The sequence below is a fragment of the Ipomoea triloba genome, chromosome 2, assembly GCF_003576645.1.
Source record: "Ipomoea triloba cultivar NCNSP0323 chromosome 2, ASM357664v1".
Taxonomy (NCBI): domain Eukaryota; kingdom Viridiplantae; phylum Streptophyta; class Magnoliopsida; order Solanales; family Convolvulaceae; genus Ipomoea; species Ipomoea triloba.
Window position 1 is genome coordinate 5,351,967 of NC_044917.1, and position 24,599 is coordinate 5,376,565.

A 24,599-nucleotide genomic window follows, 5' to 3' on the forward strand; every position below is an offset into this window, starting at 1 on the left:
TGTCACTTTTTTTGAATAAAATGTGTCAAATAAGAAATCAAACTTTATCTTTAAAGATAATTAGGCCCCTCAAACTTTTTAAAGTTGCAATTAGATAAATAAAAATGTCAATTTAGTCATCAATGCATAATTACCTGTTAGTAACTTGTAATATTATGTAATATAAATGTCATTTTTTTTGCATAAAATGTTTCAAATAGGAAATCAAACTTTATCTGTAAAGACAATTAGGCCCCTCAAACTTTTTAAAATTACAATTAGGTACATAAACATGTCACCTGTTAGTGACCTGTAATAACAGGTAAATATAAATATCACTTTTTTTTGCATAAAATGTGTCAAATAGGAAATCAAACTTTATCTGAAAGTCAATTATGCCCTAAACTTTTTAAAGTTGTAATTAGATATATAAAAATCTTTATTTAATCATCAAGGCGTAATTACCTGTTACTGACCTGTAATACTAGGTAAAAATATAAATGCCAATTTTTTCGCATAAAATGGGTCAAATAAGAAATAAAACTTTATATGTAAAGACAATTAGGCTCCTCAGACATTTTAAAGTTGCAATTAGATACATAAAAATGTCAATTTAGTTTCAAGACATAATTACCTGTTAGTAACCTGTAATACCAGGTAAATATAAATGTCATTTTTTTTTGCGTAAAATGTGTCAAATAGTAAATCAAATGTTATCTATAAAGACAATTAGGCTCCTCAAACTTTTTAAAGTTGCAATAAGATACATAAACATGTCACCTGTAATACCAGGTAAATGTAAATGTCACTTTTTTTTGCATAAAATGTGTCAAATAGGAAATCAAACTTTATCTGTAATGACAATTCGGCTCCTCAAACTTTTTAAAGTTGCAATTAGATACATAAAAATGTCAATTTAGTTATCAAGGCATAATTATCTGTTAGTGACCTTTAATACGAGGTAAATATAAATGTCATTTTTTTTGCATAAAATGTGTCAAATAGAAATCAAACTTTATATGTAAATACATTTAGGCTCCAAAAACGTTTTAAAGTTGCAATTAGATACATAAAAATTTCAATTTAGTCATCAAGACATAATTATCTGTTAGTGAACTGTAATACCAGGTAAATATAAATGTCACTTTTTTTTGCATAAAATGTGTCAAATAGGAAATGAAACTTTATCTTTTAAGACAATTAGGTCTCTCAAACATTTTAATGTTGCAATTAGATAGATAAACATGTCAATTTAGTCATCAAGGCATAATTACCTATTAGTGACCTGTAATACCAGATAAATATAAAAGACTTTTTTTTTTTTTGCATAAAATATATCAAATAGGCCATCAAACTTTATCTGTAAAGTCAATTAGGCCCTCAAACTATTTAAAGTTACAATTAGGTACATAAACATGTAACCCTTTAGTGACTAGTAATACTAGGTAATATAAATGTCATTTTATTTTTTATTTTTGCACAAAATGTGTCAAATAGGAAATCAAACTTTATCTGTAAAGACAATTAGGCCACTCAAACTTTTTAAAGTTGCAATAGATATATAAAAATGTCACTTTTTTTGCATAAAATGTGTCAAATAGGAAATCAAACTTTATCTATAAAGGCCACTCAAACTTTTTAATGTTGCAATTAGATAGATAAAAATGCCAATTTAGTTATCAACGCATAATTACATGTTTGTGAGCTGTAATGCAAGTTAAATATTATTGTCACTTTTTTTCCGTAAAATATATCAAATAGGCTGTCAAACATTATCTATAAAGACAATTAGGCCCGTCAAAATTTTTAAAGTTGCAATTAGGTACATAAACATGTCACTTGTTAGTGACCTGTAATACCGGGTAAATATAAATGTCTTTTTTTTTTTTTTTGGATAAAATGTGTCAAATAGAAAACAAACTTTATCTGTAAAGACAATTAGGTTCCTTAAACTTTTTAAAGTTGCAATTAGATACATAAAAGTGTCAACTTAGTCATCAAGACATAATTACCTGTTAGTGACCTGTAATAACAGGTAAATATAAATGTCACTTTTTTTTTTGCATAAAATGTGTCAAATAGGAAATCAAACTTTATCTGTAAAGACAATTACGCTCCTCAAACTTTTTAAAGTTGCAAATAGATACATAAAAAAGTTAATTTAGTCATCAAGGCATAATTACCTGTTAGTGACCTGTAATACCAGGTAAATATAAACGTCACTTTTTTTTGCATAAAATGTTTAATATAGGAAATAAAACTTTATCTGTAAATACAATTAGGCTCCTCAAACTTTTTAAAGTTGCAATTAGATAGATAAAAATGTCAATTTGGTCATCAAGGCATTATTACCTGTTAGTGACCTGTAATACCATGTAAATATAAATGTGACTTTTTTTTGCATAAAATGTGTCAAATAAGAAATCAAACTTTATCTGTAAAGACAATTAGACCCTTCAAACTTTTTAAAGTTGCAATTAGATAGATAAAAATGCCAATTTAGTCATCAAGGCATAATTACATGTTAGTAACCAGTAACACAAGGTAAATATAATTGTCACTTTTTTTCCGTAAAATATATCAAATAGGCTGTCAAACTTTATCTATAAAGACAATTAGGCCCGTCAAAGTTTTTAAAATTGCAATTAGGTACATAAGCATGTCACCTGTTATTACCTGTAATACGAGGTAATATAAATGTCACTTTTTTTTTTTTGCATAAAATGTGTCAAATAGAAATCAATCTTTATCTGTAAAGACAATTAGACTCCTCAAACTTTTTAAAGTTGAAATTAGATACATAAAAATGTCAACTTAGTCATCAAGACATAATTACATTTTAGTGACCTGTAATATCAGGGAAATATAAATGTCACTTTTTTTTTTTTGCATAACATGTGTCAAATAGGAAATCAAACTTTATCTGTAATGACAATTAGGCTCCTAAAACTTTTTAAAGTTCCTATTAGATATATAAAAATGTCAATTTAGTCATCAAGGCATAATTACCTGTTAGTGACCTGTAATATCAGGTAAATATAAATGTCATTTTTTTTTTTGCATAAAATGTGTCATATAGGAAATTAAACTTTATCTGTAAATACAATTAGGCTCCTCAAACTTTTTAAAGTTGCAATTAGATACATAAAAATGTCAATTTAGTCATCAAGGTATAATTACCTATTAGTGACCCGTAATACCAGGTAAATATAAATGTCACTTTTTTTTTTCATAAAATGTGTCAAAAAGAAATTAAACTTTATCTGTAAAGACAATTAGGCTCCTCAAACTTTTTAAAGTTGTAATTAGATACATAAAAATGTCAATTTATCATCAAAACATAATTATCTCTAAGTGACGTATAATACCAGGTAATATAAATGTCACTTTTTTTTTGCATAAAATGTGTCAAATAGGAAATCAAACTTTATCTGTAAGGACAATTAGGCCACTTAAACTTTTTAAAGTTGCAATTAGATACATAAAAATGTCAATTTAGTCATCAAGACATAATTACCTGTTAGTGACTTGTAATACCAGGTAAATGTAAATGTCATTTTTTTTTGCATAAAATGTGTCAAATAGGAAATCAAACTTTATCTGTAATGACAATTAGGCTCCTCAAACTTTTTAAAGTTGCAATTAGATACATTAAAATGTCAATTTAGTCATCAAAGCATAATTACCTGTTAGTGACCTGTAATACCAGGTAAATATAAATGTCACTTTTTTTTGCATAAAATGTGTAAAATAGGAAATCAAACTTTATCTGTAAAGGCAATTAGACCACTCAAACTTTTTAATGTTGCAATTAGATAGATAAAAATGCCAATTTAGTCATCAAGGCATAATTACAAGTTAGTAACATACACAAGATAAATATAATTGTCACTTTTTTTCCGTAAAATATATCAAATAGGCTGTCAAACTTTATCTATAAAGACAATTAGGTCCGTCAAACTTTTTAAAGTTGCAATTAGGTACATAAACATGTCACCTGTTAGTGACCTGTAATACGAGGTAATATAAATGTCACTTTTTTTTTTCATAAAATGTGTCAAATAGAAATCAAACTTTATCTGTAAAGACAATTAGGCTCCTCAAACTTTTTAAAGTTGAAATTAGATACATAAAAATGTCAACTTAGTCATCAAGACATAATTACATGTTAATGACCTGTAATATCAGGAAAATATAAATGTCACTTTTTTTTTGCATAAAATGTGTCAAATAGGAAATCAAACTTTATCTGTAATGATAATTAGGCTCCTAAAACTTTTTAAAGTTCCAATTAGATATATAAAAATGTCAATTTAGTCATCAAGGCATAATTACCTGTTAGTGACCTGTAATATCAGGTAATATAAATGTCACTTTTTTTTTTTTTTTGCATAAAATGTGTCATATAGGAAATTAAACTTTATTTGTAAATACAATTAGGCTCCTCAAACTTTTTAAAGTTGCAATTAGATACATAAAAATGTCAATTTAGTCATCAATGTATAATTCCTTGTTAGTGACCCGTAATACCAGGTAAATATAAATGTCACATTTTTTTTTTTGCATAAAATGTGTCAAATAGAAATTAAGCTTTATCTGTAAAGACAATTAGGCTCCTCAAACTTTATAAAGTTGCAATTAGATACATAAAAATGTCAATTTAGTCATCAAGACATAATTATCTCTAAGTGACCTGTAGTACCAGGTAAATATAAATGTCACTTTTTTTGCATAAAATGTGTCAAATAGGAAATCAAGCTTTATCTGTAAAGACAATTACGTCACTCAAATTTTTTAAAGTTGCAATTAGATAGATAAAAATGTCAATTTAGTCATCAAGGCATAATTACCTGTTAGTGACCTGTAATATCAGGTAAATATAAATGTCACTTTTTTTTTTTGCATAAAATGTGTCATATAGGAAATTAAACTTTATCTGTAAATAAAATTAGGCTTCTAAAACTTTTTAAAGTTGCAATCAGATACATAAAAATGTCTATTTAGTCATCAAGGTATAATTACCTGTTGGTGACCCGTAATACCATATAAATATAAATGTCACTTTTTTTTTGCATAAAATGTGTCAAATAGAAATTAAACATTATCTGTAAAGACAATTAGGCTCGTCAAACTTTATAAAGTTGCAATTAGATAATAAAAATGTTAATATAGTCACCAAGACATAATTATCTCTAAGTGACCTTTAATACCAAATAAATATAAATGTCACTTTTTTTGCACAAAATGTGTCAAATAGGAAATCAAGCTTTATCTGTAAAGACAATTAGGTCACTCAAACTTTTGAAAGTTGCAATTAGATAGATAAAAATGTCAATTTTGTCATCAAGGCATAATTACCTGTAGTGACATGTAATACCAGGTAATATAAATGTCACTTTTTTTTTTTTTTGCATAAAATGTGTCATATAGGAAATAAAACTTTATCTGTAAAGACAATTAGGCCACTCAAATTTTTTAAAGTTGCAATTAGATAGATAAAAGTGTCAATTTAGTCATCAAGACATAATTACCTGTTAGTGACCTGTAATACCAGGTAAATATAAATGTCAATTTTTTTGCATAAAATGTGCCATATAGGAAATCAAACTTTATCTGTAAAGACAATTAGGCCACTCAAATTTTTTAAAGTTGCAATTAGATAGATAAAAATGTCAATTTAGTCATCAAGACATAATTACCTGTTAGTGACCTGTAATACCAGGTAAATATAAATGTCAATTTTTTTGCATAAAATGTGCCATATAAGAAATCAAACTTTATCTGTAAAGACAATTAGGCACCTCAAACTTTATAACGTTGAAATTAGATACATAAAAATGTCATTTTAGTCATCAAGACATAAAATGTGTCAAATAGGAAATCAAACTTTATCTGTAAAGATAATTAGGCCCTTCAAACTATTTAAAGTTTCAATTAGATACATAAAAATGTCAATTTAGTCATTAAGGCATAATTACTTGTTAGTGACCTGTAATACTAGATAAATATAAATGTCACTTTTTTTTGCATAAAATGTGTCAAATAGGAAATCAAACTTTATTTGTAAATACAATTAGAGTTCTCAAACTTCTTAAAGTTGCAATTATATACATAAAAATGTCAATTTAGTCATCAATGCATAATTACCTGTTAGTGACCTGTAATACTAGGTACATATAAATATCACTTTTATTTGCATAAAATATGTCTAATAGAAATCAAACATTATCTGTAGAAACAATTAGGCACCTCAAACTTTTTAAAGTTGCAATTAGATACATAAAAATGTCAATTTAGTCATCAAAACAAAATTATCTGTTAGTGACCCGTAATACCAGGTAAATATAAATGTTTACTTGTTTTTTTGCATAAAATGTGTCAAATTGGAAATCAAACTTTATCTGTAAAGACAATATGGCAACTCAAACTTTTGAAAGTTGCAATTAGATAGATAAAAATGTCAATTTTGTCATCAAGGCATAATTACCTGTAGTGACATGTAATACCAGGTAATATAAATGTCACTTTTTTTTTTTTGCATAAAATGTGTCATATAGGAAATAAAACTTTATCTGTAAAGACAATTAGGCCACTCAAATTTTTTAAAGTTGCAATTAGATAGATAAAAGTGTCAATTTAGTCATCACGACATAATTACCTGTTAGTGACCTGTAATACCAGGTAAATATAAATGTCACTTTTTTTTTTGCATAAAATATGGCAAATAGGCCATCAAACTTTATCTGTAAAGATAATTAGGCCCTTCAAACTTTTTAAAGTTGCAATTAGGTACATAAACACGTCACCTGTTATTGACCTATAATACCAGGTAAATATAAATGTCACTTTTTTTTTTTTTTTTTTGCATAAAATGTGTCATACTGGTAATCAAACTTTATCTGTAAATAGAAATAGGCTCCAGACACTTTTTATAGTTGCAATTAGATACATAAAAATGTCAATTTAGTCATCAAGACATAATTATTTGTTAGTGACCTGTAATACCATGTAAATATAAATGTCACTATTATTTGCATAAAATGTGTCATATAGGAAATCAAACTTTATTTGTAAATACAATTAGAGTCCTCAAACTTCTTAAAGTTGCAATTATATACATAAAAATGTCAATTTAGTCATCAATGCATAATTACATGTTAGTGACATGTAATACCAGGTACATATAAATGTCACATTTATTTGCATAAAATGTGTCTAATAGAAATCAAACATTATCTGTAAAAACAATTAGGCACCTCAAACTTTTTAAAGTTGCAATTAGATACGTAAAAATGTCAATTTAGTCATCAAAGCATAATTACCTATTAGTGACCTTTAATATCAGGTAAATATAAATGTCACTTTTTTTTTTTTTTGCATAAAATGTGTCAAATAGGAAATCAAACTTTATCTGTAAAGACAATTAAGCTACTCAAACTTTTCAAAGTTGCAATTCGATACATAAAAATATCAAGTTAGTTATCAAGACATGCAATTCGATACATAAAAATATCAAGTTAGTTATCAAGACATTAATTACCTGTTAGTGATCTTTAATACCAGGTAATATAAATGTCACTTTTTTTTTTGCATAAAATGTGTCAAATAGAAATAAAACTTTATCTGTAAAAACAATTAGGCTACTCAAACTTTTTAAAGTTGCAATTAGATACGTAAAAATGTCAATTTAGTCATCAAAGCATAATTACCTGTTAGTGATCTTTAATATCAGGTAACTATAAATGTCACTTTTTTCTTTGCATAAAATGTGTCAAATAGAAAATCAAACTTTATCTGTAAAAACAATTTGGCCACTCAAACTTTATAAAGTTGCAATTAGATAGATAAAAATGTCAATTTTGCTATCAAGACATAATTACCTGTTAGTGACCTGTAATACCAGGTAAATATACATGTCACTTTTTTTGCATAAAATGTGTCAAGTAGGAAATCAAACTTTATCTGTAAAGACAATTAAGCTACTCAAACTTTTCAAAGTTGCAATTCGATACATAAAAATACCAATTTAGTTATCAAGACATAATTAACTTTTAGTGACCTTTAATACCAGGTAATATAAATGTCACTTTTTTTTTTGCATAAAATGTGTCAAATAGAAATAAAACTTTATCTGTAAAAACAATTAGGCTACTCAAACTTTTTAAAGTTGCAATTAGATACGTAAAAATGTCAATTTAGTCATCAAAGCATAATTACATGTTATTGATCTTTAATATCAGGTAAATATAAATGTCACTTTTTTCTTTGCATAAAATGTGTCAAATAGAAAATCAAACTTTATCTGTAAAAACAATTTGGCCACTCAAACTTTATAAAGTTGCAATTAGATAGATAAAAATGTCAATTTTGCTATCAAGACATAATTACCTGTTAGTGACCTGTAATACCAGGTAAATATACATGTCACTTTTTTTGCATAAAATGTGTCAAATAGGAAATCAAACTTTATCTGTAAAGACAATTAAGCTACTCAAACTTTTCAAAGTTGCAATTCGATACGAAAAAATATCAAGTTAGTTATCAAGACATAATTACCTGTTAGTGACCTTTAATACCAGGTAATATAAATGTCACTTTTTTTTTTGCATAAAATATGTCAAATAGAATTAAAACTTTATCTGTAAAAACAATTAGGCTACTCAAACATTTTAAAGTTTCAATTAGATACGTAAAAATGTCAATTTAGTCATCAAAGCATAATTATCTGTTAGTGACCTTTAATATCAGGTAAATATAAATGTCACTTTTTTTTTTTTTTTTGCATAAAATGTGTCAAATAGAAAATCAAACTTTATCTGTAAAAACAATTTGGCCTCTCAAACTTTATAAAGTTGCAATTAGATAGTTAAAAATGTTAATTTTGTTAACAAGACATAATTACCTGTTAGTGACCTGTAATACCAGGTAAATATACATGTCACTTTTTTTTGCATAAAATGTGTCAAGTAAGAAATCAAACTTTATCTGTAAAGACAATTAAGCTACTCAAACTTTTCAAAGTTGCAATTCGATACATAAAAATATCAAGTTAGTTATCAAGACATAATTACCTGTTAGTGACCTGTAATATCAGGTAAATATACATGTCACTTTTTTTTGCATAAAATGTGTCATATAGGAAATCAAACTTTATTTGTAAATACAATTAGACTCCTCAAACTTTCTTAAAGTTGCAATTATATATATAAAAATGTCAATTTAGTTATCAATGCATAATTACCTGTTAGTAACCTGTAATACCAGGTAAATACAAATGTCACTTTTATTTGCATAAAATGTGTCAAATAGAAATCAAACTTTATCTGTAAAAACAATTAGGCATCTCAAACTTTTTAAAGTTGCAATTAGATACATAAAAATGTCAATTTAGTCTTCAAAGCATAATTACCTGTTAGTGACATGTAATACCAGGTAAATATAAATGTCACTTTTTTTTGTATAAAATGTGTCAAATAGGCCATCAAACTTTATCTGTAAAGATAATTAGGCCCTTCAAACTTTTTAATGTTGCAATTAGGTACATAAACATGTCACCTATTATTGACCTGTAATACCAGGTAAATATAAATGTAACTTCTTTTTTTTTTTTGCATAAAATGTGTCATATAGGAAATCAAACTTTATTTGTAAATACAATTACGCTCCAAAAACTTTTTAAAGTTGCAATTAGATAAATAAAAATGTCAATTTAGTCATCAAGACATAATTATCTGTTAGTGACCCGTAATACCAGGTAATATAAATGTCACTTTTTTTTTGCATAAAATGTGTCATATAGGAAATCAAACTTTATCTGTAAAGTCAATTAAGCCATCAAACATTTTAAAGTTGTAATTAGATACATAAAAATGTCAATTTAGTCATCAAGGCATAATTACCTGTTAGTGACCTGCAATACCAGGTAAATATAAATGTCACTTTCTTTTGCATAAAATGTGTCAAATAGGAAATCAAACTTTATCTGTAAAGACAATTAGGCTCCTCAAACTTTTTAAAGTTGCAATTAGATACATAAAAATGTAAATTTAGTCATCAAGACATAATTATCTGATAGTGACCTGTAATACCAGGTAAATATAAATGTCACTATTTTTTGCATAAAATGTGTCATATAAGAAATCAAACTTTATTTGTAAATACAATTAGAGTCCTCAAACTTCTTACAGTTGCAATTATATACATAAAAATGTCAATTTAGTCATCAATGCATAATTACCTGTTAGTAACCTGTAATACCAGGTAAATATAAATGTCACTTTTATTTGCATAAAATGTGTCAATTAGAAATCAAACTTTATCTGTAAAAACAATTAGGCACCTCAAACTTTTTAAAGTTGCAATTAGATACATAAAAATGTCAATTTAATCATAAAAACATAATTATCTGTTAGTGACCTGTAATACCAGGTGAATATAAATGTTACTTTTTTTTTTGCATAAAATGTGCCAAATAGAAAATCAAACTTTATCTGTAAAGACAATTTGGCCACTCAAACTTTATAAAGTTGCAATTAGATATATAAAAATGTCAATTTTGTCATCAAAACATAATTACCTGTTAGTGACCTGTAATACCAGGTAAATATACATGTCACTTTTTCTGCATAAAATGTGTCAAGTAGGAAATCAAACTTTATCAGTAAAGACAATTAAACTACTCAAACTTTTCAAAGTTGCAATTCGATACATAAAAATATCAATTTAGTGATCAAGACATAATTACCTATTAGTGACCTGTAATACCAGGTAAATATAAATGTCACTATTTTTTGCATAAAATGTATCATATAGGAAATCAAACTTTATTTGTAACTAAAATTAGGGTCCTCAAACTTTTTAAAGTTGCAATTATATACATAAAAATGTCAATGTAGTCATCAAGGCATAATTACCTGTTAGTGACCTTTAATACCAAGTAAATATAAATGTCACTTTTTATTGCATAAAATGTGTCAAATAGGAAATCAAACTTTATTTGTAAATACAATTAGGGTCCTCAAACTTTTTAAAGTTGCAATTAGATACATAAAAATGTAAATTTAGTCATCAAGACATAATTACTTGTTAGTGACCTGTAATACCAGGTAATATAAATGTTACTTTTTTTTGCATAAAATGTGTCAAGTAGGAAATCAAACTTTATCTGTAAAGACAATTTGGCCACTTAAACTTTTTAAAGTTGCAATTAGATAGATAAAAATGTCAATTTAGTTCACAAGGCATAATTACCTGTTAGTGACCTGTAATAACAGGTAAACATAAATGTCACTTTTTTTTGCATAAAATGTGTGAAATAGGAAATCAAACTTTATCTGTAAGGACAATTAGGCTACTTAAACTTTTTAAAGTTGCAGTTAAATAGATAAAAATTTCAATTTAGTTATCAAGGCATAATTACCTGTTAGTGACCTGTAATACCAGGTAAATATAAATGTCACTTTTTTTTGCATAAAATGTGTGAAATAGGAAATCAAACTTTATCTGTAAGGACAATTAGGCCACTTAAACTTTTTAAAGTTGCAGTTAAATAGATAAAAATGTCAATTTAGTCATCAAGGCATAATTACCTGTTAGTGACCTGCAATACCAGGTAAATATAAATGTCACTTTCTTTTGCATAAAATGTGTCAAATAGGAAATCAAACTTTATCTGTAAAGACAATTAGGCTCCTCAAACTTTTTAAAGTTGCAATTAGATACATAAAAATGTAAATTTAGTCATCAAGACATAATTATCTGATAGTGACCTGTAATACCAGGTAAATATAAATGTCACTATTTTTTGCATAAAATGTGTCATATAAGAAATCAAACTTTATTTGTAAATACAATTAGAGTCCTCAAACTTCTTAAAGTTGCAATTATATACATAAAAATGTCAATTTAGTCATCAATGCATAATTACCTGTTAGTAACCTGTAATACCAGGTAAATACAAATGTCACTTTTATTTGCATAAAATGTGTCAAATAGAAATAAAACTTTATCTGTAAAAACAATTAGGCTACTCAAACTTTTTAAAGTTGCAATTAGATACCTAAAAATGTCAATTTAGTCATCAATACATAATTATCTGTTAGTGACCTGTAATACCAGGTAAATATAAATGTTATTTTTTTTTTTGCATAAAATGTGTCAAATAGGAAATCAAACTTTATCTGTAAAGACAATTTGGCCACTTAAACTTTTTAAAGTTGCAATTAGATAGATAAAAATGTCAATTTAGTTCACAAGGCATAATTACCTGTTAGTGACATGTAATACCAAGTAAATATAAATGTCACTTTTTTTTGCATAAAATATGTCAATTAAGAAATCAAACTTTATATGTAAAGTCAATTAAGCCTTCAAACTTTTTAAAGTTGTAATTAGATACATAAAAATTTCAATTTAGTTATCAAGGTATAATTACCTGTTAGTGACCCGTAATACCAGGTAATATAAATGTCACTTTTTTTTGCATAAAATGTGTCATATAGGAAATCAAACTTTATCTGTAAAGTCAATTAAGCCATCAAACATTTTAAAGTTGTAATTAGATACATAAAAATGTCAATTTAATCATCAAGGCATAATTACCTGTTAGTGACCCGTAATACCAGGTAATATAAATGTCACTTTTTTTTGCATAAAATGTGTCATATAGGAAATCAAACTTTATCTGTAAAGACAATTAGGCTCCTCAAACTTTTTAAAGTTGCAATTAGATACATAAAAATGTAAATTTAGTCATCAAGACATAATTATCTGATATTGACCTGTAATACCAGGTAAATATAAATGTCACTATTTTTTGCATAAAATGTGTCATATAAGAAATCAAACTTTATTTGTAAATACAATTAGAGTCCTCAAACTTCTTAAAGTTGCAATTATATACATAAAAATGTCAATTTAGTCATCAATGCAGAATTACCTGTTAGTAACATGTAATACCAGGTAAATACAAATGTCACTTTTATTTGCATAAAATGTGTCAAATAGAAATCAAACTTTATCTGTAAAAACAATTAGGCATCTCAAACTTTTTAAAGTTGCAATTAGATATATAAAAATGTCAATTTAGTCATCAAGGCATAATTACCTGTTAGTGACCTGTAATACCAGGTAAATATAAATGTTATTTTTGGGGTGCATAAAATGTGTCAAATAGGAAATCAAACTTTATCTGTAAAGACAATTAAGCTACTCAAACTTTTCAAAGTTGCAATTCGATACATAAAAATATCAATTTAGTGATCAAGACATAATTACCTATTAGTGACCTGTAATACCAGGTAAATATAAATGTTATTTTTGGGGTGCATAAAATGTGTCAAATAGGAAATCAAACTTTATCTGTAAAGACAATTAAGCTACTCAAACTTTTCAAAGTTGCAATTCGATACATAAAAATATCAATTTAGTGATCAAGACATAATTACCTATTAGTGACCTGTAATACCAGGTAAATATAAATGTTATTTTTGGGGTGCATAAAATGTGTCAAATAGGAAATCAAACTTTATCTGTAAAGACAATTAAGCTACTCAAACTTTTCAAAGTTGCAATTCGATACATAAAAATATCAATTTAGTGATCAAGACATAATTACCTATTAGTGACCTGTAATACCAGGTAAATATAAATGTTATTTTTGGGGTGCATAAAATGTGTCAAATAGGAAATCAAACTTTATCTGTAAAGACAATTAAGCTACTCAAACTTTTCAAAGTTGCAATTCGATACATAAAAATATCAATTTAGTGATCAAGACATAATTACCTATTAGTGACCTGTAATACCAGGTAAATATAAATGTTATTTTTGGGGTGCATAAAATGTGTCAAATAGGAAATCAAACTTTATCTGTAAAGACAATTAAGCTACTCAAACTTTTCAAAGTTGCAATTCGATACATAAAAATATCAATTTAGTGATCAAGACATAATTACCTATTAGTGACCTGTAATACCAGGTAAATATAAATGTTATTTTTGGGGTGCATAAAATGTGTCAAATAGGAAATCAAACTTTATCTGTAAAGACAATTAAGCTACTCAAACTTTTCAAAGTTGCAATTCGATACATAAAAATATCAATTTAGTGATCAAGACATAATTACCTATTAGTGACCTGTAATACCAGGTAAATATAAATGTTATTTTTGGGGTGCATAAAATGTGTCAAATAGGAAATCAAACTTTATCTGTAAAGACAATTAAGCTACTCAAACTTTTCAAAGTTGCAATTCGATACATAAAAATATCAATTTAGTGATCAAGACATAATTACCTATTAGTGACCTGTAATACCAGGTAAATATAAATGTTATTTTTGGGGTGCATAAAATGTGTCAAATAGGAAATCAAACTTTATCTGTAAAGACAATTAAGCTACTCAAACTTTTCAAAGTTGCAATTCGATACATAAAAATATCAATTTAGTGATCAAGACATAATTACCTATTAGTGACCTGTAATACCAGGTAAATATAAATGTTATTTTTGGGGTGCATAAAATGTGTCAAATAGGAAATCAAACTTTATCTGTAAAGACAATTAAGCTACTCAAACTTTTCAAAGTTGCAATTCGATACATAAAAATATCAATTTAGTGATCAAGACATAATTACCTATTAGTGACCTGTAATACCAGGTAAATATAAATGTTATTTTTGGGGTGCATAAAATGTGTCAAATAGGAAATCAAACTTTATCTGTAAAGACAATTAAGCTACTCAAACTTTTCAAAGTTGCAATTCGATACATAAAAATATCAATTTAGTGATCAAGACATAATTACCTATTAGTGACCTGTAATACCAGGTAAATATAAATGTTATTTTTGGGGTGCATAAAATGTGTCAAATAGGAAATCAAACTTTATCTGTAAAGACAATTAAGCTACTCAAACTTTTCAAAGTTGCAATTCGATACATAAAAATATCAATTTAGTGATCAAGACATAATTACCTATTAGTGACCTGTAATACCAGGTAAATATAAATGTTATTTTTGGGGTGCATAAAATGTGTCAAATAGGAAATCAAACTTTATCTGTAAAGACAATTAAGCTACTCAAACTTTTCAAAGTTGCAATTCGATACATAAAAATATCAATTTAGTGATCAAGACATAATTACCTATTAGTGACCTGTAATACCAGGTAAATATAAATGTTATTTTTGGGGTGCATAAAATGTGTCAAATAGGAAATCAAACTTTATCTGTAAAGACAATTAAGCTACTCAAACTTTTCAAAGTTGCAATTCGATACATAAAAATATCAATTTAGTGATCAAGACATAATTACCTATTAGTGACCTGTAATACCAGGTAAATATAAATGTTATTTTTGGGGTGCATAAAATGTGTCAAATAGGAAATCAAACTTTATCTGTAAAGACAATTAAGCTACTCAAACTTTTCAAAGTTGCAATTCGATACATAAAAATATCAATTTAGTGATCAAGACATAATTACCTATTAGTGACCTGTAATACCAGGTAAATATAAATGTCACTTTTATTTGCATAAAATGTGTCAATTAGAAATCAAACTTTATCTGTAAAAACAATTAGGCATCTCAAACTTTTTAAAGTTGCAATTAGATACATAAAAATGTAAATTTAGTCATCAAGACATAATTACTTGTTAGTGACCTGTAATACCAGGTAATATAAATGTTACTTTTTTTTGCATAAAATGTGTCAAATAGGAAATCAAACTTTATCTGTAAAGACAATTTGGCCACTTAAACTTTTTAAAGTTGCAATTAGATAGATAAAAATGTCAATTTAGTTCACAAGGCATAATTACCTGTTAGTGACCTGTAATAACAGGTAAACATAAATGTCACTTTTTTTTGCATAAAATGTGTGAAATAGGAAATCAAACTTTATCTGTAAGGACAATTAGGCTACTTAAACTTTTTAAAGTTGCAGTTAAATAGATAAAAATTTCAATTTAGTTATCAAGGCATAATTACCTGTTAGTGACCTGTAATACCAGGTAAATATAAATGTCACTTTTTTTTGCATAAAATGTGTGAAATAGGAAATCAAACTTTATCTGTAAGGACAATTAGGCCACTTAAACTTTTTAAAGTTGCAGTTAAATAGATAAAAATGTCAATTTAGTCATCAAGGCATAATTACCTGTTAGTGACCTGTAATACCAGGTAAATATAAATGTCACTTTCTTTTGTATAAAATGTGTCAAATAGGAAATCAAACTTTATCTGTAAAGACAATTAGGCTCCTCAAACTTTTTAAAGTTGCAATTAGATACATAAAAATGTAAATTTAGTCATTAAGACATAATTATCTGATAGTGACCTGTAATACCAGGTAAATATAAATGTCACTATTTTTTGCATAAAACGTGTCATATAAGAAATCAAACTTTATTTGTAAATACAATTAGAGTCCTCAAACTTCTTAAAGTTGCAATTATATACATAAAAATGTCAATTTAGTCATCAATGCATAATTACCTGTTAGTAAACCTGTAATACCAGGTAAATATAAATGTCACTTTTATTTGCATAAAATGTGTCAATTAGAAATCAAACTTTATCTGTAAAAACAATTAGGCACCTCAAACTTTTTAAAGTTGCAATTAGATACGTAAAAATGTCAACTTAGTCATCAAAGCATAATTACCTGTTAGTTACCTTTAATACCAGGTAAATATAAATGTCACTTTTTTTTTTTGCATAAAATGTGTCAAATAGAAATAAAACTTTATCTGTAAATACAATTAGGCTGCTCAAACTTTTTAAAGTTGCAATTAGATATATAAAAATGTCAATTTAGTCATCAAGGCATAATTACCTGTTAGTGACCTGTAATACCAGGTAAATATAAATGTAATTTTTTTTTGCATAAAATGTGTTATATAGGAAATTAAACTTTTTCTGTAAATACAATTAGGCTCCTCAAACTTTTTAAAGTTGCAATTATTTACATAAAAATGTCAATTTAGTCATCAAGGCATAATTACCTGTTAGTGACCTTTAATACAAGGTAAATATAATTGTCACTTTTTTTTTTTTTTGCATAAAATGTGTCAAATAGAAATCAAACATAATCTGTAAAAACAATTAGGCTACTCAAACTTTTTAAAGTTGCAATTAGATACGTAAAAATGTCAATTTAGTTATCAAAACATAATTATCTATTAGTGACCTGTACCAGGTAAATATAAATGTTACTTTTTTTTTCGTAAAATGTGTCAAATAGGAAATAAAACTTTATCTGTAAAGATAATTTGGCTACTTAAACTTTTTAAAGTTGAAATTAGATAGATAAAAATGTCAATTTAGTTCACAAGGCATAATTACCTGTTCGTGACCTGTACTACTAGGTAAATATAAAAGTCACTTTATTTTTTGCATAAAATGTGTCAAATAGGAAATCAAACTTTATCTGTAAGGACAATTAGGCCTCTTAAACTTTTTAAAGTTGCAATTAAATAGATAAAAATGTCAATTTAGTCATCAAGGCATAATTACCTGTTAGTGACCTGTAAGACCAGGTAAATATAAATGTAATTTTTTTTGCATAAAATGTGTTATATAGGAAATTAAACTTTATCTGTAAATACAATTAGGCTGCTCAAACTTTTTAAAGTTGCAATTAGATAAATAAAAATGTCAATTTAGTCATCAAGGCATAATTACCTGTTAGTGACCTGTAATACCAGGTAAATATAAATGTAATTTTTTTGCATAAAATGTGTTATATAGGAAATTAAACTTTATCTGTAAATACAATTAGGCTCCTCAAACTTTTTAAAGTTGCAATTAGATACATAAAAATGTCAATTTAGTCATCAAGGTATAATTACCTGTTAGTGACCCGTAATACCAGGTAAATATAAATGTCATTTTTTTTTTTTGCATAAAATGTGTCAAAAAGAAATTAAACTTTATCTGTAAAGACAATTAGGCTCCTCAAACTTTTTAAAGTTGTAATTAGATACATAAAAATGTCAATTTACTCATCAAAACATGATTATCTCTAAGTGACCTATAATACCAGGTAATATAAATGTCACTTTTTTGCATAAAATGTGTCAAATAGGAAATCAAACTTTATCCGTAAAGACAATTAGGCCACTCAAATTTTTTAAAGTTGCAATTAGATAGATAAAAATGTCGATTTAGTCATCAAGACATAATTACCTGTTAGTGACCTGTAATACCAGGTAAATATAAATGCCACTTTTTTTTTGCATAAAATGTGTCAAATAGGCCATCAAACTTTATCTGTAAAGATAATTAGGCCCTTCAAATTTTTTAAAGTTGCAATTAGGTACATAAACATGTCACCTGTTATTGACCTATAATAACAGGTCAATATAAGTGTCACTTTTTTATTTGCATAAAATGTGTCATATAGGAAATCAAACTTTATCTGTATAGAGAAATAGGCTCCAAACACTTTTTATAGTTGCAATTAGATACATAAAAATGTCAATTTAGTCATCAAGACATCATTATCTGTTAGTGACCTGTAATACCAGGTAAATATAAATGTCACTATTTTTTGCATAAAATGTGTCATATAGGAAATCAAACTTTATTTGTAAATACAATTAGGGTCCTCAAACTTTTTAAAGTTGCAATTATATACATAAAAATGTCAATTTAGTCATCAAGGCATAATTACCTGTTAGTGACCTGTAATACCAGGTAAATATAAATGTCACTTTTTTTTTTTTTTGCATAAAATGTATCAAATAGGCCATCAAAGTTTTCTTGTAGAGTCAATTAGGCCTTCAAACTTTTTAAAGTTACAATATGTTCAATTTTTGTCAATATATTTTTGATCAAATTCATTAAGTTCTTATTAGTATAATTTACTTTAATTTGTTAATTATCATACAAAAAAAATTTTATTCATGCACAATTAGTTTTGAATAGTGTTAACACATTTCTATCATCATTAAAAAGAAACAGACAAAAACCCAGAAGCCGTAATGCAGAGTTTTGAAGGGTAGAACACCCCCCCCCCCCCCCCCCCAAAAAAAAAAAAAAAAAAAACCCTCTACAGCAGCTAACTAATATAGTCCTATTTTTTAAAATTATATTTTTCCCCGAATTTGACAATGTATTACGAGCACTAAAGGAAAAATAACTTTGAAATATTGCGTTATACTCTGTAATAAAATTTGAAATATTGCGTTATACTCTGTAATAAAAAGGAACAAGGGTCAAATTAGCTATTGAATAACACAAGAAAATACAATTAGGTAATCTAATTTTCTTTTTAAATGTAATTATTGATCCCTAACTAAGTTAAATTTGTGTGATTAGATCAAAAGACATGCTCTAAGTAAATTGTTGACGTGATGTTTACAATTTAAAAAATTAATTACTCAATCAAAAATATGTTGTCAATAGTCAAATTCATTTGTTTCAAATATAACAAACACTTATTTTGCGAAGATTTTGTGGTCTAGTGGCACCCGGTTGCACTCCCATATGAAAGGAAGTGGATTCGAGCCTCGGTGGAAGTAATATTGACTCTTTGTGCTTCAGTAGATTGAAAAAGTAGTTATGAACATATGCCGCATTGTAACAGAGTCAGTAATAATCAACAAAAGAAAAAAAAAAAAAAAAACAGAATGAGGGAATTATAGGGAAAAAGAATTGTAATTCGGTAGAATTGCAATTATAAAGTAGGAATTGAAATTACGGAAAGGTAAGAAGCGATAAAATGAGAGAAGGGACAAAATTGTCTTTACACTAACAAAAGAGTTTATTACCGAAATGGTCCCTCGACTATTGCGAAATTACCAATTTGGTTCTCGACAATTTTTCGTACCCAATTTAGTCCCTCGACTTTGAAAATTTTAACCAATTTGGTCCTCCATTTAGTTTGCCGTTAAAATTGTAACCAAATTGGTAATTTTGTATAGTCAAGGGACCAAATTCATAATTTTTCTATAGTCAAGGGACCAAATTGGTAATTAATTTTTCACTGAAATGGTCCCATGACTATAGTAAATTACTAATTTGGTCCATTGACTATAGCAAAATTACCAATTTGGTCCCGATTTTATTGAAAAAATTAACGGATGATCAAATTGGTTAAAATTTTCAAACTCGAGGGACTTAATTTGGTACGAAAAATTACCGATGACCAAATTGGTAATTTCGCAATAGTCGATGGACCATTTCGATAATAAACTCCTAACAAAATTATCCCTCATCTCCATTAAATTGCAATTGATGGATGAAGGGTACCTCATGAATTACAATTCCTCATTTGGAGGGATTTCACCAAATTGCAATTCCCTCCAACCAAATGATGTAATTCAATAATTCATTGAATTGCAATTCCTTTATACCCAAATTCATCCTAATCAAACACCCCCTTAGCGTAATTGGTTAACTAAATAACTAATACGAAAACGAAATAGATATATTGTTTGTGCGCATGAGTTTCATTGTTTCATATATATTCCCGAAATTACGTAAATTGCTCCTTGTTTTACGGCTAGTACCACTTCATATTGGAGGCGTGATTATGTGTACAATGCGTACACACATTCTCCATAAATCTTTTTGGTGTATGAAAAATTTAGGTACAAAACAATACTTCAATCAACAATCATAACCCAACTAACACATAAATTAATATTAGAATGTATAAGCATATATCTTAAAATGGAAGAAGTTAGGCCATGTAACATCAGAATTTAAAGTCATAACTAACAAATTATAAATTACAAAATTCACAGTATTGGATTTGTATCATACAAAAGACAAAAAATATGGGTACAAATTTAATCTTGTTGTAGGTACTAGTGTTCCCACTGCTCCATACCGAACCCTTGACCTTTGGTTAATAATGAATAAGTCTCTTCCACTCAACCACACCCCAGGTTAAAAAGCAGTTATTAGTCGTCACTATTTATGCATTCGAAACAATTATTTATAGTAGGTAAGTGTATTTATTATTTAGTTACGTATATAAGTATATTAGTAGGTAAGTGTATTTATTATTTAGTTGCATATATAAGTATATTTTTAATCGTATTGTAAAGTAATTCATAGCTACCTACTTGAGTACTATAAGTATTCATAGCTACCTACTTAGTTACGTATATAAGTATATTATTAGGTAAGTGTATTTATCATTTAGTTACGTATATAAGTATATTTTTAATCATATTGTAAAGTACTCTTCTGTCCCATTTTACCTGTCTTACTTTCCTTTTTGGTTTGTCCCAAAATCCTCTTTCCAAAATTGAACATCACCATCATTCTACTTTTCCTAATTTACCCTTATGACTTTTGCCTTCTTTATTGCTTTTATGTCCAAAAGTAAAAAAGTGAGGGGCATACTTGGAAAGCATACTCCATTTACTTTAATTTCTTAAAAAGCGTGCAAAAAGCAAATGAGACAACCATTTAGGGACGGAGGGAGTAATTAATAGCTACATATTGAATCACAAAGAGTTAATACCGTCTCCACTGATGTTCAAACTCACAACCTTTCATGTGGGAGTGATGTCACTAAACCACAAGGTCTTGGCTAATTCATAATTTAATTAAAATAAAATAATTTAAAAAAAATACTTTAAATTAGTCTACTGTACGTCTGTACCTAGAACTGGAAACTTTCAACCTCTGCAGGCAACCTAATTGTTTCATGCCAAATACATGCTGATGATGATACCGTATAGTACTCCCTCTCTCACAAATCATTTTGTCAACCCAGACTATTTTTTACAAGTACTTTTCTTTCAAAATTTACAATTTTCATTATTAAGTCAAATTTAAATTCAAAAAATAAAAATAAAAACTTTCAAATATCAAATAATCAAGCTGAAATTAAAATTCATATTGCTAGGCAACCTCAGTCAAGTTGATAAGACAATTGAGTTGAAAATCATAAAATTCTGTTGAATTTAATTCGTTGTTTGAGTTGTTTATTAGTATTCTTAGCTTGAACTGGTCAGAACGTAAAAGAATTCATAATGCTTAGACTTGTCTCAGATTTCCTCATATACTAATCATGGGCGGATCTACAATAGAGGCATTTGTCATTGACATTTCTAAAATTATTTAAACTAAGTGTCATTGTTGTTCGCTCTTATTTTGTCATAATAAAATAAGTAGAATTATGAAGCAGTAAACAAATTTCCTTTTTTGGAACAAAACTCTCATATGCTTTATAATGTTTATCCAAGTAACTGATATATATAGTCAGTACTTCGCTAGCTAGCTGGCTGGCTGGATAACTAACTCCTGTGGCAATCACCATATGACAGTGCACCTGAAAGAACATTAGGTATTCATCAGTTACAGATTTTTGAAACTGTCAATCCATGAATCAATTCCGTGATTATGACATCCAAACACAAATTTCATGAGTCCAATCAACCTGGACTCTCCAATGCGAGTTAACCAAAAATGTGATATCTCCGTTATCTTAAACCCTACGTTATTGGACTACAAGTTTCTTGGCATGATCAAAGGTTGTAAACCCGGGATTCTATATCTGTACCACAATATATCATGTGTCAAAAGTCATTATTCTTGTGACATTTAGAATACATGCATGCAGAACACAGTACAATGAACCTTAGCTTTGTGCCCAACCTTTGTTTATAAATAAGAGGCACTTTCTGTTTTTCTCCATTCCATTTTCAATTTTAAGGTTGTTCATTCTCTGATAAATTTTTTATGGATTTACCTGTGAAATTACCAAGCTGTGAAAGATACAAACTTGAAGCTAAAAGCCTCTCCTACAGATTGCCTCCAGAGCACAATGAGTTCCCTTGGGTGCATAAGAGCAGTAAAAGTGTTGGGTACATTTTGAGGAGTGTTAACTGTGAGGCCAAAGATGGGGAGGTGACAGCCATTGCTGGGCCTAGTGGAGCTGGGAAAACTACCCTGCTTGATATTCTTGCTGGGAATATGGTGAGCTCCAGGGCTTCTGGTCATGTTTTGGTGAATGATCAGCCCATGAAGGGTGCACATTTTAGGAGAATTTCGGGGTATGTGACACAAGACGAGGCGCTGTTTCCTCACCTCACGGTCGAAGAAACTCTGGTGTACAGCGCAAGTTTCAGGCTGCGTGGTGGGAAGGCTAAAGACACGGTTGCGAAGCTGGTGAGGGAGTTGGGATTGGAGGATGTTGCTCGTGTGAGAATAGGGAGTGAGTCGAATAGGATGATCTCGGGTGGGGAGAAGAGGAGAGTGTCGATAGGGGTGGAATTAGTGCATAACCCTGCTGTTCTTCTGCTTGATGAGCCAACTTCAGGGCTTGATTCTGCTGCAGCTCTCCATGTGGCCTCCCTGCTACAATCCATGGCCAAGAACCAAGGTAAAATCATTGTGCTAACTATCCATCAGCCCGGTTTCAGAATTCTCGAGTTGTTTGACAAGGTTGTGTTGTTGTCCCATGGTTTTGTCCTCCACAATGGATCTTTACGCCTTCTCGAGGAGAAGCTCAAGTCCTTGGGCCACTCCATTCCCCATCATGTCAATGTTCTTGAATTCGCAATTGAAGTGACAAACAGCCTTGAAGAGAGCCTGGAAATGGAAGAAACTGATGATGATGGTAGAAAATTTGAAGAAAGTTTCACAATTTCCCCTAATTTCAAAGAGAAACACACTTTCCTCTCAAATTCTCCACTCAAGGAGGTACTGATTTTGAGCAGGAGATTCTGCAGCAACATTTTCAGGTCCAAAGAGCTTTTCTTGGCTAAGATAATGCAAGCCCCACTGGTTGGGGTTCTACTCGGATCGATTTTCTTGAATGCTTTCCAGCACCCAAAGGAAATGCAGCTGCAAAACCAGCTTGGGTTCTTTGCCTTCAGTCTCACCTTCCTGTTATCTTCAAATGTAGAAGCCCTCCCAATTTTCTTGGAAGAGAGGAGAATTTTAATGAGGGAAACCTCCCGGGGAGCCTACCGGATTTCTACCTACACGATAGCAAACACACTAGTATTCATCCCTTTTCTTCTTGTGGTGGCTCTAATGTATGCCATTCCAATCTACTGGCTGGTTGGACTTCGCCCCGGTTTCGATGGATTTTTCTACTATTCTCTAGTGTCATGGGTGATTTTCATGGTGGGGAACTCTTTTGTTGCAGCCTCTTCTGCTCTGGTGCCAAACTTCATTGTGGGAATGTCATTCTTGGGGAGTATTATTGGCGCATTTTTTCTGTTCTCTGGGTACTTCATTAAGAAGGAATCCATACCCAAGTTCTGGCTTTTTGTGCATTATCTCAGCCTTTTCAAGTACCCTTTTGAGTGTTTTCTGATAAATGAGTATGGAGGTGAATATGGGAGGTCAAAATGTGTGCAGAAAGTTGAAGAAGGGTGTTTGATGTATGGCAATCAACTACTGGAGCAGGAAGGTCTTGTGGAGTCTCAGAAATGGACCAACTTAGTTGTGATGTTGGGTTTTGTTTTTGTATACAGATTTCTCTGTTTTCTCATTCTGTGGTGTAGATCTCACACAAGAAACCTTTGAAAACATGTACTAGTATTTGAAAGCATATCAATTAATAGGTTACTCCCCACATTTCGGTCTCTGTTGCGACTCGATCTCTGGTATGTTTATTTATGCATTCCTCCAATTCGGAGAATTCG

The 24,599-nt window shown here is 28.6% G+C and overlaps 1 protein-coding gene across 1 annotated transcript; it reads left to right on the forward strand.

Moving 5' to 3' along the window:
* Positions 1-22,683: 22,683 nt before the first annotated feature.
* LOC116011428 (ABC transporter G family member 10-like) lies at positions 22,684-24,599 on the forward strand. The gene has a single exon (XM_031250989.1). It carries the CDS (start codon positions 22,684-22,686, stop codon positions 24,478-24,480), a length of 1,797 nt encoding a protein of 598 aa, XP_031106849.1. The 3' UTR covers positions 24,481-24,599.

Bases quoted from the DNA above. Each gene is read 5' to 3' on its own strand.
- LOC116011428 (XM_031250989.1), top strand. From the start codon at position 22,684: ATGGATTTACCTGTGAAATTACCAAGCTGTGAAAGATACAAACTTGAA.